General features: G+C 36.2%; 1 protein-coding gene across 2 annotated transcripts; it reads right to left on the bottom strand.

The window, feature by feature from the left end:
- Positions 1-963: 963 nt before the first annotated feature.
- On the bottom strand, positions 964-27,394 carry LOC137386976 (methyl-CpG-binding domain protein 3-like). 2 transcript variants are annotated; one of them, XM_068073231.1, is made up of 8 exons: positions 27,241-27,350; positions 16,979-16,997; positions 15,957-16,117; positions 10,047-10,286; positions 8,080-8,234; positions 5,112-5,261; positions 3,698-3,842; positions 964-1,641 (listed from the first exon to the last, which is right to left on the bottom strand). In XM_068073231.1, exons 1-8 carry the CDS (start codon positions 27,242-27,244, stop codon positions 1,394-1,396), a joined length of 1,122 nt encoding a protein of 373 aa, XP_067929332.1. In that variant the 5' UTR covers positions 27,245-27,350; the 3' UTR covers positions 964-1,393. The 2 variants fall into 2 exon arrangements, with proteins under 2 accessions (XP_067929332.1, XP_067929331.1); XM_068073230.1 differs by lacking the exon at positions 16,979-16,997 and having other exon boundaries at positions 27,241-27,394.

Raw genomic sequence — 27,394 nt, 5'->3', positions numbered from 1 at the left:
CAATTTAGTACTCCTAACTGTACACATACACTGTATATTATACATGTATGTGTATTTATACATATATAATATACATAGGTAAATCTCGAACAATTACTTCCACTTTGACATTGCCTGTGCACGAGTGTGTCTGTTAGTCTACATTAGTGTTGTGCTTTCTACTCTTTGATCTGATTCACTTCACATTTGACATCTCACACACTAGGCCTTCCGTCTGGTCAACCAAAGTATTTGGTGTTAAAAATCTATTTGGTGTCTGAGAACCAGCCAATCAGATTAGAAACTCAAAAATGCGCCATGCATGCATTAAAAACAATTACCCTTGTTGAATGTGTTGATTGATGGTTGTCGTGAACGCAGTGTAAAAATTTGTGTTGAAAATCTACATGAATCACTCATGTAAATCACATGAGTCACTCTGATTGAAGACAAACAAATTTCAGACTACGCCAAGTTTGCTGCTAGTATATATATTAACTATATACGTAACTATGTGTACAGAAAATTAAGGATGTACAGTAAAATTGGTTAATAAAGCTCAATTTTGCTTAAATATTAGCAATCGTCAGATGATAAAAAAGGTAGTCTGTAATAATTAGATTTTTACAAAGAAAAGAAATATCAAGCTTTAATTTTTATAAACAGCTGCTTTACCGCCACTAACAAACCATTTGTGATATTGGAATTGCTTTACCACCATTAACAAACCAATTGTGATATTGGAATTGCTTTACCACCATAACAAACCAATTGTGATATTGGAATTGCTTTACCGCCATTAACAAACCATTGTGATATTGGAATTACACTGAAATTTAATTTAGCGGTTTGTGTTTTTTGTAGAAGTTGACTATGCTATGTAAAAAATTCAGCACAGCGTAAATTTCATCAAAACAATCGCAAAGTGTTGCTTTCTAACCTAACATAATGAGCAAGCTCAGCAAAGCACATTTGGCCATATGATGCGAAACTAGTTTAGTACAGTACATTTATATTGGACATATCTTTTGACACTACGTACATACAATGAATTGCTGTGGTCTGAGGCAAGATTTCCTAATTATTATCATTCTTGTGGTTTCCAATCATATCAATAACTGTGGCGTTCACAGCACCAGCATACCAGCTGGGTGTACTCCCAGCTGTAGACAACGCATTCCTACCTCTAGGAACAACGTAATCAGACATCTTTAAGAAAAATGACTGAACAAATACCTGGCTGCCAGCGTAAAAATGTCATAAGAGAAGGTTATGGTAGACACATGACATTAATGCAATAATATTTACAACATTATATTATACTCAGTTAAATTACTCAATATACCATAAATGGACTATATATACACACTGCATTTTATACGATGAAATGTCAGAGACAAAGTTCAAGCTGCTTTCACACCCCTATCGTTTCAGGCGTGTCACTAGTCGTACTGTTCGTGGCATCGCATACAACGTCATCAGCCGTGTCCGTCTCCATCTTACTAGGATTGTCCTCTCCTGGTCTATCTACAGACATATTCTCCGCTTTATTAAGACAAGGTTGGCTCTCTTGCATCGGAGGCGCGAGTGAAGTGTTCTGTTGAAGGTCGGGGTTACTCGAGATGCTCTCACAAGAGCTCGTCTTGTCAGCTTCAGCTGTACCTGCAGACAGTCATATTAGTCATCCACTATCATGTGCTTGGCTAAGGCAGCATGGCTAAGGCAGCAAGGCTAAGGCAGCATGGCTAAGGCAGCATGGCTCAGGCAGCATGCAACTTGCTGATAATCTTCTAACTCATTTTGACTTATCGCTTACAAATACACACAGCTGCAAGTCATACGCTTTTCAATTCAGAGGTCAAAGTCATACAGCTTTACAGTCAAAGCTCCAAACCTAAAGTAAATTGGCCGCACTATTAACCATATGTATAGAAACACTCATAAGTTGGAGAACATATTCTAATAAGAGTACACCGTATTTTGTTTAATTCATTTTAGAACATAATAACAATTACTGATGCTTCAAATAGTTACGTACCGCATTAAAGCAAAATAATTACATAAAACTATGTAGATGACTAAATTTCAATAACTTAATTAGACGTAAAAACTGAATTTGTAAAGTTCTACCCATAAAGCAAAGTTTTTGGCTTTTTTATGTTAAACTACATAACATGACACGTGTTACATACTACACAACATAGTACACACCTTTGTGAACATTGTATTCCCAGATATATACCAGTTGCATTAGTATCCTGAACTAAATGTTCTATGAATTGGTAAGAGATATTCAACTGACATGCGTATATGTAGAGAGCAAATTGGCTAGCGGTAAACTTGCACACAATTTTAGTAGATTTTATCAGAAAGCATCGATATTTTTCTATCATTTGCGATTGTTTTTAATATTTGAGGTGATCTGATAGTTAGGATGTTTCAAGATTACAATCAATAAATCTTGATAACGTTTAAAATGGATTATGGCATCTATAGTTGCAAAGAATCAGGACATAATAAAAATAAAAATGCGTAATGCTTCCACATGAATACAACAGCCAGTATCAACTACCGTAATGATAACAACTAGTGACAGCCATTGAGCATATTTTTCTTCTGAGCGTTTTAACTGGGATTAAGTTTTATCGCATATAATCTTAAAACATATTAGCGGTCAGACCAACTCAAACCATCAAATACAATCGCATATGATGGAAAAACACCAACACCTTGTGAATAAAATTTATTAAAATTTTGTGTAAGCCCATCTTAAACAGCCTTTAAAGAACACACTAGTTACATAATAGAATATTAAAAACTCTAATCCACAATAAGGCACTTTTACATGTCTAATAATGTTAGTCCATTATAATGTCCTGCGTTATAATGTCATTCGTTGAATGAATTTTTTCGCAGGCTGTCTCGGACTGCTGCCTCCGAAAGCTGTCTCGGACTATAACTTGTGCAGTGCGCACGGGCTAAACAAGTCTATCACTATTTTCACGAAAAGTTTTTCAAATAGCAAAGCGTAAAAGTTTTGCTCTGCTAAAACAATTGTTTGGATGTTAATAGCGACTAGTTGAGCAGTTCAGAAGAAGAGTTGAGGTCAGCAGACACTATGGAAGGTATTGAAGAGCCAAAAGAACATAAATTGTTCCATATGAAAGCAACAATCAGAACGCAACCTGATGAGCAAACGATGCAAATATTTTGTTTCAAAAATAAGTTTTGCTTCTGCATCTATTGAAATTATGGGTTGTTTATGTCAGTTGTTCGTGAATATATATTTGTAGCATTTGATAGATTATTATTATATAACTTATAAACTTGCAAGTTTATAGCATATTACTCGATAGCGTCAATGCGGTTATATAGACTCGGCTTACAATGGATTGACGGTCATTACTCTTCTTCTATTGCACATAAAAAGCCGGTTTGGCTGCAAACTGTAGCAAACATGTCAATGAGTGCAATGGGCTTTAATGGAACATCGTTAAATATACATGTAGATACAAAGAATTATAGGTAGCGTCTGTACACACAACACACAACAATTGTTCGTAACACAAATGCTCACAAGTAGCGTCTGTATAATACACTATAACATATACGGTATGATGCGCTACAAGTCAAGCTCATTTTACGTACGACTGAACTATCTGTAGTCTTCCAACAACATGAATGATATGAACAGCTGCTCACAGATGGTTGACTTTACCTGAACCCTGATCAGCATCATCAGAAACACGAGTGATATCAGCGTCATCATGGAGTGAATCACATGCAGGTGAATCCCTACTTTTACCCGCCATACTGTCAGCATCGTGAATAGAAGAGGACCCAGTCGAACTTTCTGGTCTTTCCTGCGTAGCAAAGCTAGAGCTGCACGTTGTTTCGGTGAATATACATGTAAATAAGTCATGGCTTTTTCAAAAACATTTTTATTAAAATCTGGCTTGAGTTGCCATGCTAAGTTTATCACAGTAATACACTAATGTGAAAATTCTTAATCGATTGTGCATAATTTGAAGTACAAAAGAACCATGTTATTTCTGCCAACCATAGAGTAAACCACCAGCATAGCCATGAGATATGTTACGAAAAGATCTAGTCTAGTGTCAATGCTTGCAACAAAATAGCTTCGGTTATGTTCAATTTGCTCTGACCAGAAGCAAGAGAAGCTTGCATTTGATTGGATGACGTATGATTAGTGAATATTTACTCTTCTGGTTCACAAACAAGATCGTGTAACTGCAGAACAGAAAATAGTTCAGAAAACTTTATTTATAAAAAAAGTTTGATTAAAAAAAAATTTATAACTTTCGATTCAGAATCGTGTCACTATTTTTTTAAAAATATGGTTGCTTCGGTTAAGACATGCACAGTTCAAATAGTTCAGTTTGGCGACAAAACATGAGAGAAATTTGAGTGCTAGTAGCAACTAATGATGCTAAGTTACAAAAACAGCCATCAAAACAAGGAGTTTTCTACACATGTTGAGGAATTTTTTCTCTCTGAAATTAAAAAATTGCAAAATATGTGCATAATACTAAATAAGTTAATCAATACCACATAAAGCTAGAAAAAGAGCAATATATGCTTTCAACAAGTGCTTTAACAAATGCTCTAACAAGTGTTTTAACAGGTGCTTTAACAGGTGTTTTAACAAGTGCTTTACCAGGTGTTTTAACAGGTGTTTTAACAGGTGTTTTAACAGGTGTTTTAACAGGTGTTTTAACAGGTGTTTTAACAAGTGCTTTACCAGGTGTTTTAACAGGTGTTTTAACAAGTGCTTTACCAGGTGTTTTAACAGGTGTTTTAACAGGTGTTTTAACAAGTGCTTTACCAGGTGTTTTAACAGGTGTTTTAACAGGTGTTTTAACAAGTGCTTTACCAGGTGTTTTAACAAGCGTTTTAACAGCTGTTTTAACAAGTGCTTTCAAACTACATGAAAAAAACATTGGTAAATGGATTTTTGATTGGGGTCATTTTAAATCACACAGTTGAGACAACTCCTAGAAAATGTCTCTCAGAAGGAAGGATTAATAACATCACGATACAGAATCACCTGACAAACCAAATTCTTTATTCCCAAATGCTTTAAAAGGAATTAGTAAATTGAAAGCGCCAACCTTGCTTTGAGCTGACAGAATCATGTCCTCTTTAAGAAGTGTCTCTCTGTTGTTTTTCTCTATAGCTGCGAGTAGCTCTTCGACCTTACGTCGACTGCTGACTACCTTACTCTGTTGCTGCCGGATGTCCTCATCCGTGATCACCACTTGCTGCAACCAAAGCAACCGTTTGGCAAGTATGATTTTGGTAAACTAGACCAGATCCAAGAATGAAATGATGTGTTATCATACGAAGCTCACAGTAGAGCTATTGATATGAAGCTCATTTTTATATGAGTTTTGCATGATAATGGGCTAAATGTTACGATTACTTGTGTACCCATAAGAATAAACATTACCAGCCTAGTCATGGCAGTAGTGCTGCACGATATCGTTGCAAGTACATTCGATTATTTGGTCTCAAAATATATCGAATATCAAAAAATATGGAACATTGGAGTTGTCTTTTTTCTCCTATTTTGAAAAATAGGAGTTGTCACCTCGTTACAATAAAGAGAATAGACAACTCCATTTTTGCCAAATAAAATCCGCCGTTATTTCGATAAAATATCAGCTTCGATATTCATATCGACTTGAAAACTGGTCAAATATAAAATCTTCCACTGAAATATATCGTCATACCGAATTATATCGTGTTATCGTGCAGCACTACATGGCAGCCATTCAAGTAGCTTGCTTTGTATTAATTACGTTAAATGTGATCAACATGTTTTTCGGTTGGCCCGAATATCTGATTGACAATCCTGAACACATGAGTGTAAAGGTACGGCCACACGTAACAAATTTTTTGTTCATTCTGATCGAAATCACAAATTGAACGATGAACACAGAATTATTCGGCCGAAATTCACAGAATTGTCCGAGCTGTGCATGCACACCAAATCGTAATCGCGACGAAACGCTTTCAATTGGCTAAACAAATTATTTGCAAGCACGATTCTAGCAGCTTTTGATATTTATATAGTCCAAGACACATAAAGCAACACACAAAAAAATACTAAGGCGATTTGCCATAGTGAATACGATGAAACTGACTTAAATGCGCTAAAGATGGCAACTCTTTTTACAACGGAACTTTTGCTGCTAAAAGATGACTATTATTTAAAAAGAAACGATTTGTAACCATGCTGTCCAAACAATAAAGAACCAACAATAGCACAATCGAGTCAGTTGCATCATATTTACTATGGCATATTGCGTTAGTATTTTTCTTGGGCATCATGTTTTTGTTTTGGACTAAATAAATTGCAAAAGCTGCTAGAATCGTGCTCGCTAATAATTTGTTTTGCCAATTAAAAGCGTTTCGTGGACGATTCGGTGTGCATGCACAGCTCAAACAATTCTGTGAATTTCAACCGGATAATTCTGTGTTTTTCGTTCAATTCGTGATTTCGATCAGAATGAACGAAAAATTCGTTACGTGTGGCCGTACCTTAAAACTTCAACTACACTTAGTAATGATATTTGAGAGTAAAAAAACCTTTTACTCTCAATATTTTCCTTTTAAACAACTTTGGTAGACATATTATCTTCTACATCCTTAAATACATCCTACATATTCTAAATTGCCTTTCCATGCTTTTTAAAACCGGCTCTAACTGGTTTTGGTTACGTTTGGTAAATAAGAATCTTTACACCTTCATCTATGTAAATTGGAATAACAAAGGATTTTAGCAGATTTTACCAGAATGTAACGATATTTTTATATACAGTCAAACATGGATAACTCGTCCACGGATAGCTCGAACACATGGTTAATTCGAACATTTCCTTTGGTCCGTTCCCACGTAATGATAAATTGCTATAGATAACTCGAACTCAACACTGTTAATTCGAACTGTTTTTTTGCCCAACAGCTACCGAAACGGTTGTTTTCGCTTTAGAAAATCACTTTATTCAAAGCCATAGAGGTAAACTTCATCTTTTCGTAATTCATAAGCGTCGTTATTACCACCATCGGCAAAATATTTTTGTCAACGACTTTTCTAAAAGTTTGGTGAAATTTGATTTATACTGCGATACGATGAATAGCACGGGCTAGCCGGGTCACACGCGCAAGAATTTTCGCCACGCACATACAAAACAAAAATCGCATGTTGTTTTGTATGTGCGTGGCGAAAATCCTTGAGTGCGTGACTCGGCTAGCCCGTGATGAATAGTTTTCCGACGTTGATTCCGTGTTGAATCAACGTCGGAATGTTGAATGTTTAAAACGTCTTAAAAAATGTTGTAATTAAACGTATACGTTGTCTGAGCTACAAAAAACTATTCATTGTTTGACCTAAACACAGAATACGTGTGTACATTTAATAAGTATCTATTAAAAAAGCGTGAGTGATATAGAATGTACCGTAATACCTCGTAAAACTTCTAATTGAACTGCCTCGGAGTGTTGCTCTTAACGAATCCCAGGTAAAGTAAGGTAATCTGCATAAACTTCAAGAAAAAACGGCAAAATTGATCGTGGGTAAAACCCCAAAAGAAAAAAAAAGTCTTTTCTTTTGAGCATTTCAACAACGATCAAGTTTTGCCAATGTCAATCTGAAAAACGTCCTGGCAATAACATCACCTCAAACAACAAACCAATCTCAAGTGATAGAAAAATCTCTATACTTTTTCATGAAAACGTTTTAAACTTTACATTAGAAGCATTTAATTTGAAACAAGCCATTTGTGCTTTTGATTTATATTATAGTTTGTATATGTACATGTATCTACTAATAAATAAGTAAATATATGGACTTGTGACAGTGCTCTGATAACTTGAATGCTCTGATAATTCGAACACTTTTGCTCGGTCCCTTGAAGTTCGAGTTATCCATGTTTGACTGTAATTTGAGATTGTTGTTGTTTGAGGTGATCTGATTGCCAGGATGTTTCAAGATTAAAATCGATAAAACTTGATCACTGTTAAAACTGCGGAGAGAGGATAACCAACCAGTTCATAAACTACCGCGCGCAGACCTACCTGTATGAGAGGTTGACTAGTGTTTATATGAACTGTAGGACTTTTGGCAAATTTGGTAACCGACTGGCTCTGACCAACCACAGGACTGTGATTAAGATGCAGGGCTGCAGCGATTGAGTGTAGGAGATTCTCATTGGTCATATCTGGACCAATACCTGCAATATATAACACGAAAATATTGTTGATAACAAGTTTGCCAACTAGTGTAAAACTCCTACCTCAAAGTCTAGGATAAAGCATTTATTACTATGATAATCAGCCATCTTAGCATTTACTAGTTAACACACATTATGTTCCCGGCCACATGTAAATGTCTTCAGTATTATTTTCAATACGCCGAAGATTTGTACAGGTTTCCACAATTATCTACATCTATATTTCTCAAAGTTGGTGTGTCCGTCCGTATGTGTGTACGCCCGTATGTGTGTCCGCCCGTATGTGTGTCTCTCCGGCTATAGCCGACACTGATTATTTTACCGATGCGACCACACATTACGATGCCTCTGTTAAAAAATATTTTTTGTAAGGTTCAATTACTATATCTTGGGTCAAAGCCAATTCTTCTCACACAGACAAATATACTGTATTTGTGAGAAGAACCTCGACATTCTCTTTCCTTTCAGTCAAAGAAAGTATGATATCTCATTTTTACCAGTATCGAGATGTAATAGTATCGTCAAATTCAAAGTTTTGATGGATATCTTCTGGTGGAACAGTAATCTTTTTTATACACACACTTCCATGCAAGAACTGTTATTATTAATTCAACATCTTCAAGATTTTTATTTAGTTTTCTCAGATCATAATACTTGTATCATTACCAAATCATCCTTTATTGGAATAATAGCAAAACCGACTTAATTTAGCTATTGCAAATTATTTCACATTTATATCTAAACCCTTTTATAGTTGTTTTATTTTTTGTAATTTATTTGACCTGCACAAAACATTTTCCTCATGATATGAAGTTTGAAAACTTTTTGACAAAGTTTGAAAACCTTTACAGTTGTTTTTATTTTTCTCTTAATTTATTTCAACTACACAAAACACTTCTTATATGCAGTTTGAAAGTTAGAATGGCAAATGTTGTTATATGTTAAATACAAATAAATTTTCTGTCCAAAGACTTTTTTAATACCCGGGCAATGCCGGGTTGTACAGCTAGTCTAAATATATGGCGCACGGGACTGCCTGTGTATTAGAAGAAAATACATGCCTAAACTTCTCCAAATGCTATAAAATATACGTATACTAGCAGTGCTACTCGATTACTACAACCAGGCATTCATCTAGTATCTAATTAATAACTAGAGAATCTTCGACAAACACCAAACAGCAGAAGTCACCAAAGTGAGCACACACTAACCATACTTAGAAAAGCCTGCTGAATCGGAGTTGTCTTCTATAGCACTGATGTTAATCGATGAGTAAACAACTTTAGACATTCAAACAGAAATTATCTTCAAAACATTTTTAGTTTTGGATACAGTAAGACTACACTTCCTTGCTAGACCAGTTAAAAGCTAAAGAACTAGAAGCTTTTGTACCGCACCAGCTTTACCGTACAAGAAGCTATTTTTCTATTAAAGTCAAACAGAAATAGCATATACAATAGATGTGACAGGAACATTTCATTTTCCTCGTACGTTGTATGATGTAAAATATATTTAATTTTTACTTGAAGTAATTTCTAACATAAAAAACCCAATGTTTCTCGTAGCATTGCCATTTTGTATGTAAAGGTGAAGAACATTTGAACATTTTATTTGATGGCATTTGCTGTGTTCTTGGACTTTTTTCCAATGTGTTACCAAATATCATTTGATGATGAGCATTTGGTATGATTAAGATATTTAATAAATGTTTGAAAATGTCATATTTTTTTGACAAAATACCCAGAGATACTGACTAGAGTAGCAGGGATTCAAAGGGGTTAAGCATGGAGACCAAACAGACTCAGCCTTGACCTTTTATCTTGCTCGGTAGAACTATGGAAGTAAGGTCCTCCTCGCCGAGTTGACCCATCTTTACGTCAGATAAAGCCTTTTCCCAAAAGAGCTGCCGGGGTTGAGTAGCCTCAGGGTTTCCATGCTTGAGGTCATGTTTGACCTGGCTGTCAGGATGAGAGCGAATGACGGTGACAGGCTGTTTAAAAATGGACGCCGTCTGCCGGACTGGAAGTGTGAGATTAGACTCATTACGGGACCCTGCGGAATACGAATAGTTTGTAGATGAACATCAAACTAGCTGACCCGACTACTTTAAAAAAGGTCACATAACATTGAGAGTGTGTAGCAACACCTTGACATGTGGCCTTAATGCATTCCATTCATTTAATGTAAATGAATTTAGCGTACTAAAAACACACTTAATTCTAACTTTGTGTTTATGTTCACTTTTTTTCTCTTATTCAGGGTTCTTATTCAGGGTTTGCTCTTTTTGCCTTCACTTTCAACTGGCTGTTTTAAAACTTTTTCAAACTGATCCGATAAAAAGGATCAAGCGATGCTGTTCTTAGAAGCAGCCTCTGGCATACTTGGCCACATCAAGAACTGTCTCGTATCTAAAAATTGTCTGGGACATGAAGGCAACAATTTGCTCAGAAATTTCTTTGTATCTCAAATTTCTCCCATGTTGGGACACTCGTATGTCGAGGCATAACCGTAAATCGAAAGACTCGTATGTCAAGGCATAACCATAATGTATTAAAACATTATGACTCTCATTCTACATTCTAATTACTAATGCTGAGCATCATAGTTTGAATCACCATAGTTATCAGTCTCATAGTTTAAGTCACCACAGTTATCAGTCTCAGTTTTAGTCACCATAGTTATCAGTCTCATAACTTGAGTGCGTTTTTAAGGAAATGCGTTATATTAGTTTGTTTACAACATTCTCATCTTAAACATGTTTATTCTTAAATAATTTCAGTTTCATTGCTCAGTGGCCTATTGCAACAATGAACAGCTTTCTTAAAGGTTGACTTGCAACAAAATTCACATTACAGTTATTTGGTATCAAAAGATTCACCATGTCTTACTCTGCTGTGTTGTAAGTGCAAAATATGTGGAAATGTGATTACAAGCTCTTAAAAGCTCAAAAATGCACAGTTAATCGCCGCCCTCACGAAACCGCCCGTAGATTGGAATCACCGATTGTTTATATTATTACTAGTACCTCAGTAGTCTGGTGTACTGTGAGAGATCGTTAGGAGAGCTGATAAAACACAGAGAATAACTGCGTTCACAGCTATTCAACAACTACGAGCAGTGGCGCAAATATTACAGTGTCAGGTTACTAAGCTGAATGCCCGAGTTTGAATCCAGCATGATGCAAACTTTTTCCTAACCTAAAACCGTGGCTATGGACAGCCAGACACGGCCTTTATTATAGCGAAGGCTACACAATCATTGTTTCAAATAAAATTATGCCACTTTCTATATAAAATGTCGTTTTAAAGAAATTAGGTTTAAAAACAAATTTTGCATAGGCACTGCCCTGACACCGTGCCATATTCTCAAACCATCACTCACAGCTTGACCAACAGCAAGCGCAAAACAACGTTGTAGATGCCACGACAACTTTTTGTCAAAAATTGTTTAATAAACATCAACCAAAGGCTAAGCACATTTTCATCAAGGAAATAAGAATTTGACAAAATGAAACAGCCATAGAAAGATGCACTAATATAACTATGAACTCCAATACGCAAGGGAAACAACCATAAAGAACAAAAAACACAGTAGATAACGCAAAACAATTTGGTACAACCCTTATATAACTCAAATGTTGCAACCATAGAAAAGAAATACACTTAACTTGTTACCTGATGCTTCCACAACGAACACCCTTTGCACAGAATCTTTAACAAACACAAAATGAAAATCAGCTTCCCATACTCACATCCATGCCGAACATGAAGAGCATAATAAATGCACAGAACAATAAACTCGCACAAAAGCAAACAGAATGAGTCAAACAAGAATTCAATTGCAGACAAAAAGACAGAAATGTAGACAGCGAGTACATCATCAAAAACAATTTATAAAGCACAAATAACAAACAAAACTGACAGGGCGGAAACAGAATGGTATATTAAATTATGGGCAACATAATTCAAATACAGATAAAATTAACCGCAAAACTTCATTCAATCAGAAAGGTAAACAAAACCAAACAGAACTTAGCAAACACATATATACTTTACGGCATATATACACCTCTAATTGAACGCCATGGCGCTCCCTTTTTCATCCCTTTCTTTATAGTGGTGGTCAATTGGAGGCGACATTTAAATAGAGACTGGCAGTGTATTTTTCAAATGGCTTGTCAGAATTTTGAAAAATAAATTTAGCCCTATTACAGGCAAAGCGCATGTCGCCTATATTTTCCTCTTTTTCCAGTGGACGATATTAAACATTTTGGATGCAATAAATCTGCTAACTGACCTCCAACTTGTCAAATATCTCTTAATAAATATACATCAAGAAACTAAAAAATGTCTCCACCAGTTGACATCTATCGCTTGCAATTGACCTGCGATAATATTATAGCTTGTGTCCTTCTTTGCAATTTGTTGGCATTTTCAATTTTTATTTAATTCTAAATTTGAAGACATATTTTTATTTTATATCTATATTTAACAATGTTGCATAAAAGCTCAAAAACGAACATTACTTATATTACATGCAGAAACAAAAAAGAACGTTTTTAAAACAAAAATAGTTGCATCATTTGCTCGGATGGCTGCATTCTGATTGTTGCTTTCGATGCAACAAGCATCTTCTAGTTGTCCAATACCTTTCAGGCTCAACTCTTTTTCTGCAATGCTGAACTAGTCGATATTAGCGTCAAAGCAATTTATTTGGCAGAGCAAAACTTTTACACTCTGCATTTAGCACAAATGCAACGCATAAAAATTTGCTCGCTACACATAAACTTTGGCTCAAAACTTTCGAACCGTTTTTATATGCATGTCCTTCGAAGTATCAAGACCGAGTTAAACAAGGAACTACTATTAGCCTGAGACAGTTGGTAATTATCTCTACGGCGATGCTTTGAAAGTTCATCTACCATTGTAAAATTAAACCGTTTTTTTATATATGTAGGCTACTTCGAAGTAGAAAGACCGCATTAAACAAGGAACTACTATTGGCCTGAGACCATTATTGATTATTTTTACGGTGTTGCTCTCGATGTTTTAAGGAAAAATCTGAAATGCTTCGGAGTGGGACAACGAGAGAATTGAATGTTATTGATGTAAACGATTAATTATGAATATGATTTTGTGGATACTTTTCTACTGATCACTTGATATTATGGGTTCATAAAGATCAAAGATAGTCACAGAGGCAGTCAAATGGAGGCGGCGTTCAAACAGAGGGGGGCACTCTATTTTTCAAATCCACTCTTGTAGTGGCAGTCAAATAGAGGTGGCGGTCAAATAAAAGTGGCGGTCAAATAAAGGTGGCGTTCAAATAGAGGTGGCATTCAAATAGAGGTGGCATTCAAATAGAGGAGACGTTCAATTAGAAGCTTTACAGAGTGTGTATATATATATATATATATATATATATGCGTAAACATATTAAACACAACTAAAATTTGAAAGACAGCAAAAATAACTTTGAGAGAACTTGGAAAATAAAAGCACACACCTAACCCTACGACAACAGAACAACACACTGCAATTTATGTTTATTCGAAAAATGCTAGATAATGTTGAAACCACAACTCTCAACACTCAATAACAGGAATAAATTAACATAAGCATGCAGGCATGCACGGAGTTATCTTCTCGGAAATTCCATACACATCGCCTTACACAACGCCATTATGTCAAATCGTCAGTCACAGCCTGACGAGCGCCCAGGGCAAAACAACATTGTAGTGAATGCGAGAAATTTTAGTCAAAAAACGTCCAGTTTTATATATATGCCTGTGTGAGATATAGCAAAATAGCGATAAAACTGAGTGAACGGTAAGATTTGATTACCTATACTGTTAAATGAGCGGTAAACCAAGGAAAGCAAATCTAAAACTAGTTTCAACCTAAATTGAACACAAAAAATTTATTACTGTCAAAAGCTTAAAATTCTTACATCAAACTTTCCTTATTAAAAACTGGACGGAGTGCTCGCTCGATAATGAAAATACAGAAGGAATGTAATTATCAACGACCATTAGTTTTTGCTTGACAATAAATTTATCACAAAGATAGGAAAACTATCGATGGTAATGTTGGGGAACACAAAAAACACGCTATTGTGTTAACTAAACTAACCAATGGGATGCGAGTGAAGGAAATGCTTGTACAAGAACAGTATAATTACGTGAGTTATAAAAGTTGCCGATGTTGATTTACTAACATATAGTATTTGAGTCGACTGTGTCAACTGGTCGCATAATTAGAGTTTTCTATCTGCGACTGTAAGTTCAAATAATGATATAAAACACCCACAGGATTGGTTACGGCCATCATGTGGGCGGGGGTTTAACGATCGGATCGAGCTCTGTTGGGATGAACCCGAACACGGCACCAGAACAAATAAATATGCTGAATAAAGCCCCATGTAAGTTTACGAATATTATGAACAATGGTGGTTATTTTACTGATCTGTTGGTTTCATTTTGTTGTCATCAAATAGATATAGTTGCCCAATATTGTCACCATTATGATCAGTCAGTTGCCATTCACAAACATTCATGATATTAAGGTCGCCGTTGTGAAATCGTCCAAATTAGGATTTAGATTTAGAGTATGAAATCTACACTGCACATCTTTGCCTGCTGTCCCATCTTATTGGCCAGGTCAAACAATGTGACAACAATGAAAGACTTTGTCATTTTATGGCAGGGGTGGCAAAATATTAATAAAAAACTAGAGAAAAAAGCTGTTATTCGGGTAAATTATATTAAACTTTAGGAATATACTAAGATCCCTACGAATCTCAAAATTGGTAAAAACAGGTAATTTGAAATGTTCTATTTTCCACGGGTCCATTTTTCTGGTTAGGTGTTACCCGCACACTGTAGAAATTTGAGGTTTGCTGATTCATGGTTTGTTATCCACGATCGATGCAAAGCTGCAATAAAAACCTAGGCACAAGGACCTAACAAGGCAACACGACCACCCCACGAGAATTGTGTTAGCCCCAAAATTCAGGATAGCGCAATCGCAACAGAGCTCGATCATTAAACCCTGCCCATATGATAGCCATGGCCAATCCTTGCGAGGAGATTTATATCATTGGTTTAAACAACTTACACTGCTGGTAGAACAACTTATACTTACACTGAAGAACTTACACTGCTGATAGACATATTCTCTTACTTACTCTTACAGCATTTTACTTAAAGATGAACTTACATCAAAGTTGTGTAGACTCTATCAGAAAGTATCAGTATTTTTCTACCATTTACAATTGTTTTTGATGTTTGATGTGATCTGAGTGCCAGGATGATTCAAGATTAAAATTGATAAAACTTGATCGCGGTTAAAACGCACAGAAGAAAAATATTTGCCAAAATTACGTCAGTGGTGGCTATCGTTAATATCAGCAATTGCAGTCAAGTTGCAGCGTTATGTGTCTCTATTCGATCAGTATCTGTGCAACTATAGGTGTCATAATCGCACTTTCACTTGAACCTTAGCACTTCAGCCGTGATTAAGTTTGAAGTTTTTTCGGGTTTAACCTAGAAACATCCTGACAGACGGATTACCTCAAACATAAAAAATATTTTATACAAGCATATAACAAGCACGTATAGAACACCTTGTCCAGCTGACTGACTTAAAAGTGTACTAGAATATGACAGCTATACCAAGTCTCTCGCCAAAATTCTACGCATTAAAAATTGACAGATATTAATACCTTTGGCAAAGTCATACGGTGTCTTCTTTCCCTTAGCCCGTCTCACCATCGACGATTGACTCATCGCTTGGCCAGCTTTAAAATCAAAGGCGGTAAGGTCGCAGTCGTTTCCCAGTTCCCTGGCTATTTGAGGTTTGCTGCGGTATTTCTTGCCGTTGGGACTAAAGAATCGCAAATATGCAGAATATAAATGCTAAGATTTCTACAGAATAACACTTATGGTTCCGCTTGTTGTTAAAACTTGAATTTTTAAAAAAGCGGGCACTTCCTGGACTCAGAAAGAGGTACAAACTAAAGACATATCCCTGGATAACTCTATGCCTGCGTGTCCAGTTCTTATGTTAGTCCACCTTGCGCACCTAAATACAAACATTCTAATAGCCTGTTACTCTTGTAAGAAAGAATGCAATCAACAGATCCTCGATTGTACAACTTATTAGCAAGACATTTGGAAAGCACGAGGTCAACAATAGATTGTAGCGAGCTGTGTGAAAAACTAAGTTATTCTTATTGTAGACATTAGGAGTTGCGGGTCAATTGTATATCATAGCTTGTTTTCCATTGTAATAATATAACTTTTACTTTTCATTTTAGTTATTTAAATCCGGTCTTTCAAATATGGCTATGAAAAATATGGAAAAGCCATGTAATGGTACGCCCTCACAGGCTAAGACATTGGCCAGCTTGCTTCAAGAGTGTTCCTAAAGGATATATCGACTTGTGACTTGAATGTAAAATGTATTGGTGAGCCCAAAAGAGACAGGACGGAGAGAATGAGATAGCTAGATAACAAGAAACAGAAAGCAAGAAAAAGATAGCAGACCACAGATACACGCGTTAGTCACAGCAAATCTGGTGAGAATGTTAACACAAATGACAGAATACTGCAGCATAATCAAATCAATTCGGAGGAATGACTCTATGTTACCACCCGCTCTCAAGTACGGAGCATATAGAAATACATGTATGGATAGCAAGGAACACTTGAATATTTATTACAAAAAAGGACAGAAACAACTCACCACAAATATGCTTTAAATGCTAAAATAATCGAAAACAAGTCGCTGATAACAAATATGAAAACGATCAACCACACCAACGATGCAATGTTGCCACCAGAGTTTTGCAAGCTACAAAATAGATTTCACACAAAATGGCAACACAAACTGCCATCTAAGTACATGTATGTTGGTAATAGGTTGGTATGTTGGTAATAGAAATGACAGACTGATATGAACAAGCACGAACTAACTACAACCGTTTTAAATACCGTGGTCTCAAATGCCTCCTTACGAGGCCTGTTAGTGAATACAATTACTAGCTAGCCATGCTATCAACTCACGCTAATAAACAACGATCAACAACAAAGGAAGAGCGGGAGTAAACCAAACCCTTCATAGGATACTGCAGTAAATGGTTGATATAAGAACCCTACCGAAAGAAAAGCTGACCAATGAGCTTTTGATTTTATTTCTTAAATATAGTAATGTTTTTAATCAGAGTTTTAATTGTCGCTATAGCGAAAAATGTTTTAGGTAAAAACTATCGAATCCCACAAAAACATATCCGAAAAATACAACTTACCGTAACATCCATGAACAAACGACCAGGCGCATTGACCAAATCTTTTCTAGTAGTACGTCGGTAACGCCGACAAGCTCGCAGCTATTACATGCTAGATAAAAACGAATGGGAAGTTGTCTGCACTATCGAAGAGCAAAGTGAAAGAACTCCCCACCTAAAATGCTCGATTGGGCAGCGGAGCCATTATACAATACAGCAGAACCATACAATGATACATAAAAGACAAACAGGTATCTTGAAAGTTGGAAAATTCATCTCAGCAAGACTGTCCAGAAGATTGTTAAAGGTTGATTTGCAATAAATTTCACATTACAGTTATTTGGTATCAAAAGATTCACCATGTCTTACTCTGTTGTGTTGTAGGTGCCAAATGTGTGGAAAAGTGATTACAAGCTCTTAAAAGCTCAAAAACAAAAAGCCGCCGTAGATTGGAATCTATTTATTTTATGACGTAGTCATGATAGTTTGGTTATTGTCTTGTCACGGGATGTTCTCACGTGAATTGAAAGGCCAATAAAAAGCTCAATATAAAACTTATCGTAGCACTAGTTTATGACAAACACTTCGGGTTTTACCGAAGACCCCGTATCAAATATAGATGCTCGCTACTTTACAGTTTTGTTTCGGGCTGGTCTAATCGGCAAGTCATGATCTGATCATGTGACCCAATACTTCGCAAATAATTTTTGCAGCACTTTTCGATTATCACAGGTGACCAACAGGCTCGTCATGATTATCAGACCATGATATGTACTCCTTTGAGGTAAGGTTAAAAAATTAAATGAATTTTTACAGTAAGTTATAAGCTATCACTGCTAAAAGTGACAGCATTACAATGAGGATAAAATAGACGCGTAAGAACAATAGACATAGTTTTATTGAATGCGTGAAGTATATTTGTGAAAATATTTCGACGAATAAGGTTGCATGAAAGTGTAAACAGAAAACATCTACCACAGCTACGTCACATTTGAGCCGTTTTGGAAAGAGAATCCAAACTACGGCGGTCTTGTGTGGCTGCGATTAATTGTTCGTTTTTTAACTTTTAAGAGCTTATAATCACCTTCCCACATATTTTGCACCTACAACACAACAGAGTAAGACATGGTGAATCTTTTCATATCAAACAACTGTAATGTGAACTTTGTTGCAAGTCAACCTTTAATAAACTGATTTATAAACACTTTACGAAGCTGTTTTGCTGCACCATAAAATACTTTCTGTGACGATATCACTGCTATAGAGTTTGAATAGTCTCACTGCTAGGATTGGTCTGACATTAGCTCTTAACAAAACAATGTAAGATACTAAACTCTGTCGAGTGTTAATTGTCCAATTGCAAGTAAAATTACACATACGATTCACAGAAAAAAAGCATGTTTTTAAACAATTATTAGATGTCAACTTTATCTTTATCCACTTAACTCTGCAACAAAAACCATGTACAATGTAAGTACTTTTGGCGACTGGTTGTAGAATGACATGAAATGCCTTAGAACAACAACGTTCCATAAAGTATCAAGTCACATTATTTATTCACGTGTTGCATAAAAACACTCTTGAACCTCCTGCTGTCTCAGTGGCACAGTTTGCAAAGATTTAACTTTGATTGCTATACCATGATAAATCTAGACTTGCTCCGAACCATCTTAGTGTCTGTCAACTATCATGTTCCAGTAACACATTATGATGGTCACACATTAACGATGTTATGATGGGTGCTGCCTTAAAGTGCGATCAAGTAACAAAACACACATCTACAGTTTCCTTCCTTATGACTAACTGTGATCAGAAGTACTTCGTGTCCAGCACTCCTTATTATCTTCACTCCAGTGATATCTATCTATTTAGAACGTCACTATATATATCTTTACATATATATATATATATATACAGTCAAACATGGATAACTCGCCCACGGATAGCTCGAACACATGGTTAATTTGAATGGTTTCTTTGGTCCGTTCTCAAATAATGATAAATTGCTATAGATAACTCAAACTCAACACTGTTAACTCGTACTGTTTTTTGCCCAACGGCTACCGAAATGGTTGTTATCGCTTTAGAAAATCACTTTATTCCAAGCCATAGAGGTAAACCTCATCTTTTCGTAATTCATAAGCGCCGTTATTACCACTATCGGCAAAATATTTTTGTCAACAACTTTTCTAAAGGTTTGGTGAAATTTGATTTATACCAAACATCCGCTTAGCTACAGTATTGCCCTTGGGAAGCAAGGAAAGTGGTATTCGTTAAGAGCAACACTCCAAGGCAGTTTAATTAGAAGTTTTACGAGGTTTTACGGTACATTGTATATCACTCTATCACTCACGCTTTTTGAATGGATACTTATTGAACGTACATGTATTCTGTGTTTAGTTCAAACGATGAATAGTTTTTCGACGTCGATTCCGTGTTGAATCAACGTTGGAATGTTGAATGTTTAAAATGTCTTAAAAAATGTTGCAATTAAACGCATACATTGTCTTAGCTAAAAAAACTATTCATCGTTTGACCTAAACACAAAATACGTGTGTACATTCAATAAGTATCCATTCAAAATGCGTGAATGATATACCATGTACCGTAAAACCTCGTAAAACTTCTAATTGAACTGCCTCGGAGTGTTGCTCTTAACGAATCTCATGTAAAGTAAGGTAATCTTTGCATAAACTTCAAGAAAAAGCGGCAAAATTGATCGTGGGTAAAACGCTCAAAAGAAAAAGATGTCTTCTCTTTTGAGCATTTCAACAATGATAAAGTTTTGCCAATGTCAATCTAAAAAATTGTCCTGCCAATAACATCACCTTAAACAACAAACCAATCTCAAGTAATAGAAAAATCTTTAAACTTTTTGATAAAAACATTTTAAACTTTACATTAGAAGCATTTAACTTGAAACAAGCCATTTGTGCTTTTTATTTATATTATAGTTTGTATATGTACATGTATCTACTAAAAAGTAAGTAAATACATGGACTTGTGAGAGTGCTCTAATAACTTGAACGCTCTGATAATTTGAACACTTTCGCTCGGTCCCGTGAAGTTCGAGTTATCCATGTTTGACTGTATATATATGTAAAGATATAGTGATGCTCTAAATAAACTGACCACCGTACAACTGGGAATGTTCTCTCTATTCCCACAAGTTCATGATGCCTTGATTTCCTAATCTAAACGAGTTGATGGAAACAATGCATACCATATATCAAATATAAATATATACTACCTAACTAACTGAATGCCCTGCATTGCACAAGTAATAAAAACAGCTTATAAACATTACCTACATTACCTTACTACATTTCCTTATTACATTTCCTTTACACTACATTACCTGCAATTGCTTATAAGCTGTTTTTATTATTGGTGTAATGGCTGGAATTCAGCAGTGAGGCCAGGTGGTATTCGTTACGTGTGACGCAGCATTGTTATGTGCATTTTAAACTGCGTAATGAATATCTTCACTATTATTGATCACTATGCTAAGTTAAACTCTAAAAAGACATATCCGTAAAATACGAGTTTAAACTCCAAATAAACTCGTAGCCAAATGGATGAGTTCGACATCTCCAGAACTGGGAGTTCTGAGATCAAATCCTTTGTGAAGCAGATTTTTGTTACTGAAACTTTAACCCTGCAATTGAACAGACAAACACTGAGATTTATATAAATGGACTAGCTGAATGTCCGGTGTTGCCCAGGTAACAGAAGAGTCTTTGAATAGAAAATTTATTTGTATAACATATAACAACATTTGCCATTGTAACTTTTAAACTTCATATCATAAAAATGTTTTGTGCAGGTCAAATAAATAAAAAAATAAATAAAACAACTATATACTATACTACAGCAAGTAATAACTAAACTAAAGGTTGACTTGCAACAAAATTCACATTACAGTTATTTGGTATCAAAAGATTCACCCTGTTGTACTCTGCTGTGTTGTATGTGCCAAATATGTGGAAATGTGATTACAAGCTCTTAAAAGCTAAAAAACGAACAGTTAATTGCTGCCATCACGAAACCGCTGTAGAATGGAATCAGTTTATTTCTCTGACATTGTCACGCCATTTGGTTATTATTTTGACATGTGATGTTCTCACGTGAATTGAAAAGCCAATAAAAAGCTCAATATAAAACGTCTTGTAGCACTAGTTTATGACAAACACTTCGGGGGGTTTTACCGAAAAGCCCATATCAAATATAGATGCTCGCTAGTTCAGTTTTGTCTCGGCTTGGTCTAATCGTGTAGTCGTAATCTGATCATGTGACCCATACTTCCTGCCAAACAGCGCGAACAAATTCTGCAGCATTTTTCGACTATCACAGGTGACCAACAGGCTCCACATGTTTATCAGAGAATGATATACACTCCTTCAAGCTAAGGTTAAAAAATTAACCAAAATTTTACGGTGGGTTTTGAGATATCAGTGCTCAAAATGACAGCATTCCAATGATGACAAGGACAATAGACATGGCTTTATTGAATGCGTGAAGTATTTTTGTGAAATTATTTCGACGAATGAAGTTGCATAAAAGCGTGAACAAGAGCCATCTCGTTCAACTACTTCCCATTTGGGCCATTTTGGAAAGAGATTCTAATCTACGGCAGTTTCGTGATGGCAGCGATTAACTGTTCGTTTTTGAGCTTTTAAGAGCTTGTAATCACATTCCCACATATTTTGCACCTACAACACAGCAAAGTAAGACATGGTGAATATTTTGATACCAAATAACTGTAATGTGAATTTTGTTGCAAGTCAATCTTTAAATCTGTTTAGCTACGATTACAATAAATGATGATTCAATAATGATACAATTAATACGAACTGGGAAAACAAAATAAAAATCCTGAATATGTTGAATTAATAATAACAATTCTTGCATAAAAGTGCATGTGTATAAAAAAGGTTACTGTTCCACCAGAAGCGATCCATCAAAACTTTGAATATGATGATACTGGTACCTATCGATACTGGTACAAATGTAAAAATGAGATGTCGTACTGTCTTTGTCTGACCGAACGGAGAAAGAATGTAGAAGCTATTCCTACTCGAGATAATACAATTGTCCGCGTGAAAAGAACTAGCCTTGACTGCGATATAGCAATTAGACCTTACAAACAACCAAAAATAGAAGTTCAAGAAACTTCCCGAAAAAACATAGAGATAATAGAGTTCGAAGAGTTGCTATACGGTATACGCTATATGGTTTATGTCTTTATCAATATGCCTAGTATAAATACATTAATGGAGCGCGTGGATTTAAAACATGCAGTCACAATCTTCGAGAGTTCAAAACCAGCATGATGCAAAATTTTAATAGCTATAGCTGGACATACCGAAGCCAAATGACAAACTTTCAGAAATCTATATATATATATAAAGAAAAAAGAGGGAAAAGCATGGGTACAACAAATGACGGCTCTCAGTACATCAGTCGATAGAAACCAAATGATATTTATTTAAAGGAGCTTGCTGATTTCCTATACATATGTAAAGGTGAAAATGCACTAGGCGATATTTAACGCGATATCGCGCTGCATGGCGTTAATCTGCGCCAGAACTCACTCAGCAAACTCATGCAGAGCGATAACGCTAGACATTCTCTATCACAACTTTATCGCGAGAAAACCCATTTCGATGGTTGGTTTTTCCCAGAATGCATTTTTATGGCGCGAAATTATTTCTTATCGATGTCCACCAATGTACAGCAGCAACATTTTGCTATTTTGTTACGATTGAAACAATATCAGAACGAACACTGAATTGTTCATAAATTCAATAAAAGCACTCCCAGTTCTGTACGACATGACACATACAAATTACAAAAAAACCTAGCTGAAAACCAAAATTTGGAGTCGATCGTTGCGCAGGTTGACCAGCTTGATAATGGTATATATTTGATATATTAAATATAATATACTACTATTATGAAGTAAACTATATATAAAAAACTATAAAATATTGCTGTTAAAAATACAAGAATCGTTTCTTCTTATGTCTTCTTGTTGTGTACAATCTGTGAAAGTGAGATAAGCCTAATACCAAAAGCGGAAGTTGTTTACGTCCTTGCCTAGACGGCGCCATATTGACTTACCTAAATTTATTAACAACTCTGAAGAAACTAATGATACGGAATTTTATTAGCAGTTTGTGAGCGTGTCCACGTTATCGTTTGCTGGTGAATCGCAAAAGTGTGTTTAGGCACACGCCAGCGATATTTCTACGCTCCTCATGACACATGCAAAAAAATCGCCTAGTGTGTTTGGACCTTGAAGAGTATCCGCTTAGGGTAGACATGGAGTGTGGATTTCATCACATACCCCTCACGATTTTAGGAAACGTACAGTAGCTTTTTTCTTGATTGGCATATGCATGGATACACAGTGATTTAGTTGAGGAGAGTTAACTGACAGTGGTATGCTCATCCGAGATGATGCATAATAAAAAACCATGAACTAAAATCTTTATAAATGCTAGTACTCTTACTCGTGCGTATTGAAAGATTGTCAGGTGTACCTATAAAGCACAAATAATAAGTATCTTCGCATTTATACTGAAGTCAGAAAGAGTTTAAATGGTGCAGCTGTCAGAGTGTCGGTATACCAATCTAAATGTCGGGTGTTTGATTCTCATTTATAGCCATGTTTTATTTGTTTCACCTCTAACCTTTGCACAGACAGGCCTTGATCTTATTATAGTAAAGAATTTGATGTTTTGGGCTACGATAATCACACGGTGCCTTATAAAATACCTATAGCGTATGCTGAAATGTTTATTGGATTTGTTCACAGGTCCTCAATAGAGTAATTGCAGTGTCATTTACATCGTATATAGCAGCATGAAGAGGATAACTCCAATTTCATGAATATGTGCAGGGCTAACCAAATGGTTTTACCAGAAGGATACTAGACGACCTAAATACCTTGATGATTATCAGATGCTTACAAATGTCGATTACGCTTGCGCTGTTTTGCCATTTCTACCGGCTTCATATGAAAAAGCAACCAGTTCAGAAGATGCAGATAAATGGCAAGCAGCCTTGGACATAGAGATGAAAGCGCTCTCTTAACAACAACACCTGGCAAATCACAACACTACCTGATAAAAAAAGTGAAATCAAAGGTCAGTGGGTTCAAAGGTCAGGATACGATTAAACAGGGCAAAAATGCTGGAGAAGTACAATACAAAGAAATGTACACAGCACATGGCTATTCTCAAATACAGGGCATTGACTACGACGACATATATTCACCTACAACACGACTTACCCCGATACGCACATTCTTACAGATCGCCACGAATGAGCAACTCAACCTTAAATCAGATAGACATCAAGGGGGCGTACCTAAACGCTCCAATCGACAAAGAAATTTATGCCGAAGAACCTCCGGGTTACAAAACCTGCCTGCTACAAAAGTTGCTATACAGGTTAAAGCAGAGCGGTAGGAATTGCCACACATCCTTGCCCGATGTTCTTCAGTCACAAAAATTTACACTGAACGATAACGACGCATGCGTTTACTCAAAGATCCCTGTCGACAGCACAAAAGTAATGATGCTCTTTTGGGCAGATGACATCAATACTGCGAGCAGCAATTTTCAACAGATGGCCGAAGTAAAGCAAGCCCTATACAACAAATTTTGCACGGATGATCACGGAGAACTGAAGTGTGTCCTCGGTATTGACTTTAAACACACTCCGGACGAATACCAAATGAGTCAAGAACGCTACGTCAACTCCAGTAAGCACAATCCAGACTCCAGTAAGCGTATCAGCAGACAAGGGCACACAACTCCATAAAGCAACCGACGAAGAATATTAAGCATTCTTAGCTTTTAAGTTTCTGTACAGACAAGCTATCGGTAATCTAAGCTATCTTATGACAGCAACTAAACCAAACATCAGCTGGGTAACATCTAACTTATCTCAGTAACTCGATAAACCTAGTCTATTACATGTTGCAGTCGTAAAACATCTATTTTGCTATTCAAAATCTACAAGGTCCTATTGCATCATGTTTACGTCATCAAACGGAACTCTCATATTGTACACCGACTCCGACTGGGTAGGCGATACAACTGATCGTCAATCAACTAGTGGTTTTATCGCTACACTAGGAGGAGGGCCAATCAGTTGAAAAACTCACAAACAACCTACAGTGGCTCTATAATCTTGCGAGGCAGAATATACGTCCCTTGCAGAAGGCACTAAAAAAGCATAGGATCTGAGAAGCTTCTGCATATCGCTAGGCATTTAGACTTCAGGAGCTACATCGCTCTAATGTGACAATCAAGATGCTCTTGCAAGCAACACTTGCAGCCAGCACAACCGTACAAAACATATTGACATTTGTTACCACTTCGTGAAAAAACAGGTTGATGTCAACTATCGTCATGCACCATCCGCCGACAACCTCGCCGGTATACTTACCAAAGCGCGCAGCACATCGTGAAACGACACGCATGCTCCAGATCGAGGGGGTGTGTTAGGTATCAATCAGGACCGATGTCACGTAACTAATTAGTAATTAACTATAATCTATCTCATACATTTATATATACATGTGCTATTCTTACATTACGTTTTACTTGCTAATAGTTTCAGTTAAGGCCAAGTCGTGTTCGACTTGACTTGATATACAGCTAAATACATGTGGAATTTAACATCGAATAATATTTTGCAGAACCTGCATATTTTATTGACATCTAACCATAAAAAATACAGTTGGCAATGCCAAAGTGTTCCTGAACAACTGCTACTAGTGCTTTTGGTACAGAGAAATTATTAGAAAATATTGAAGCGACTTTTGATGCCACAAAAGATCACAATTGCTGTAAAGACTTCTGACAGAGAGAATGGCATATTTGTGAAAGCTAAACCTCTGAAAAGTGAGAGTGAGGCTAAAGTCTCCAAACCTCCCAATAGAGAAAGCTAGGGTGTGGGATTTCTGGATGAAGGCAGAGAAAATCAAGACCTCGAAGAGCCAGAGGAAGGCTACCACCTTGGATATCAAGTTCACCAAAAGAGAACCTCATGAGATTAGACCTCTATTGCAGTAAGTAGTGAATGAGCCCAGGATTATTTTTTAAGATGAAGTGAAAAGTGAAGTATAGTGAGAGAACGTGAAACATTCACGAGAGAAGCGCATAAGATGAAAAAGCACAGGTCTGGATTATGCTAAATGAAAGATGAAGCTAGTGTAATTGGATGTTATGGCCAAAAAAGTAGCTCGGATGGGTAGAAACTAGGGTCATCTACCTGTAGTAAGATGAGTCTTACTTGTGTATAGAACAGAATCATTAATAAAATATCAACAAGCTAGTAAAGTTGGAAAGCTGTGCCTTGCTAAACCCCCGCTAAACCAAGTCACGCTGAAGCCTTTACAACATGCCCACCGAACATACCGAGAGGAAAGATTCGCCTACTTAACTAATTGCTGCTACATGATCTGGCACAAGAAATAGATCTTTAATGAGTATTGTTTACGAAGTATTCAAACCATAACGCTTTCCTAATAATTATTGAGATCTATTCAAGCTTACTGCCTATTCAGCCTCTAAAATTAGTCTAAATACTGTGCATAACTCACTCTTAGTGATTACGTAACAATAGGACACGTATAGAGTTTCGGAGTTTGGTTCAACGCATACTATGACTCGCCTACAAAAAATTATGTGAAATAAAATCGTACCCATGATAATAAATGTCAGTTTTTCCAGCAGAAATACCAGATTTTCTAATAACCTCTTCTTTCATCCATCCTTTTGGCAAATCAATGGAATCCATTACGCGCTAGAGAAGAGCGGTGTACAAATTAGTTTTAACATTTCGCTAATGCAACTCGT

This window comes from Watersipora subatra, chromosome 2 (assembly GCF_963576615.1).
Source record: "Watersipora subatra chromosome 2, tzWatSuba1.1, whole genome shotgun sequence".
NCBI classification, from domain to species: Eukaryota; Metazoa; Bryozoa; class Gymnolaemata; order Cheilostomatida; family Watersiporidae; genus Watersipora; species Watersipora subatra.
Note: the sequence above shows the minus strand (reverse complement) of the source record. Positions and strands in the feature narration are given on the sequence as shown.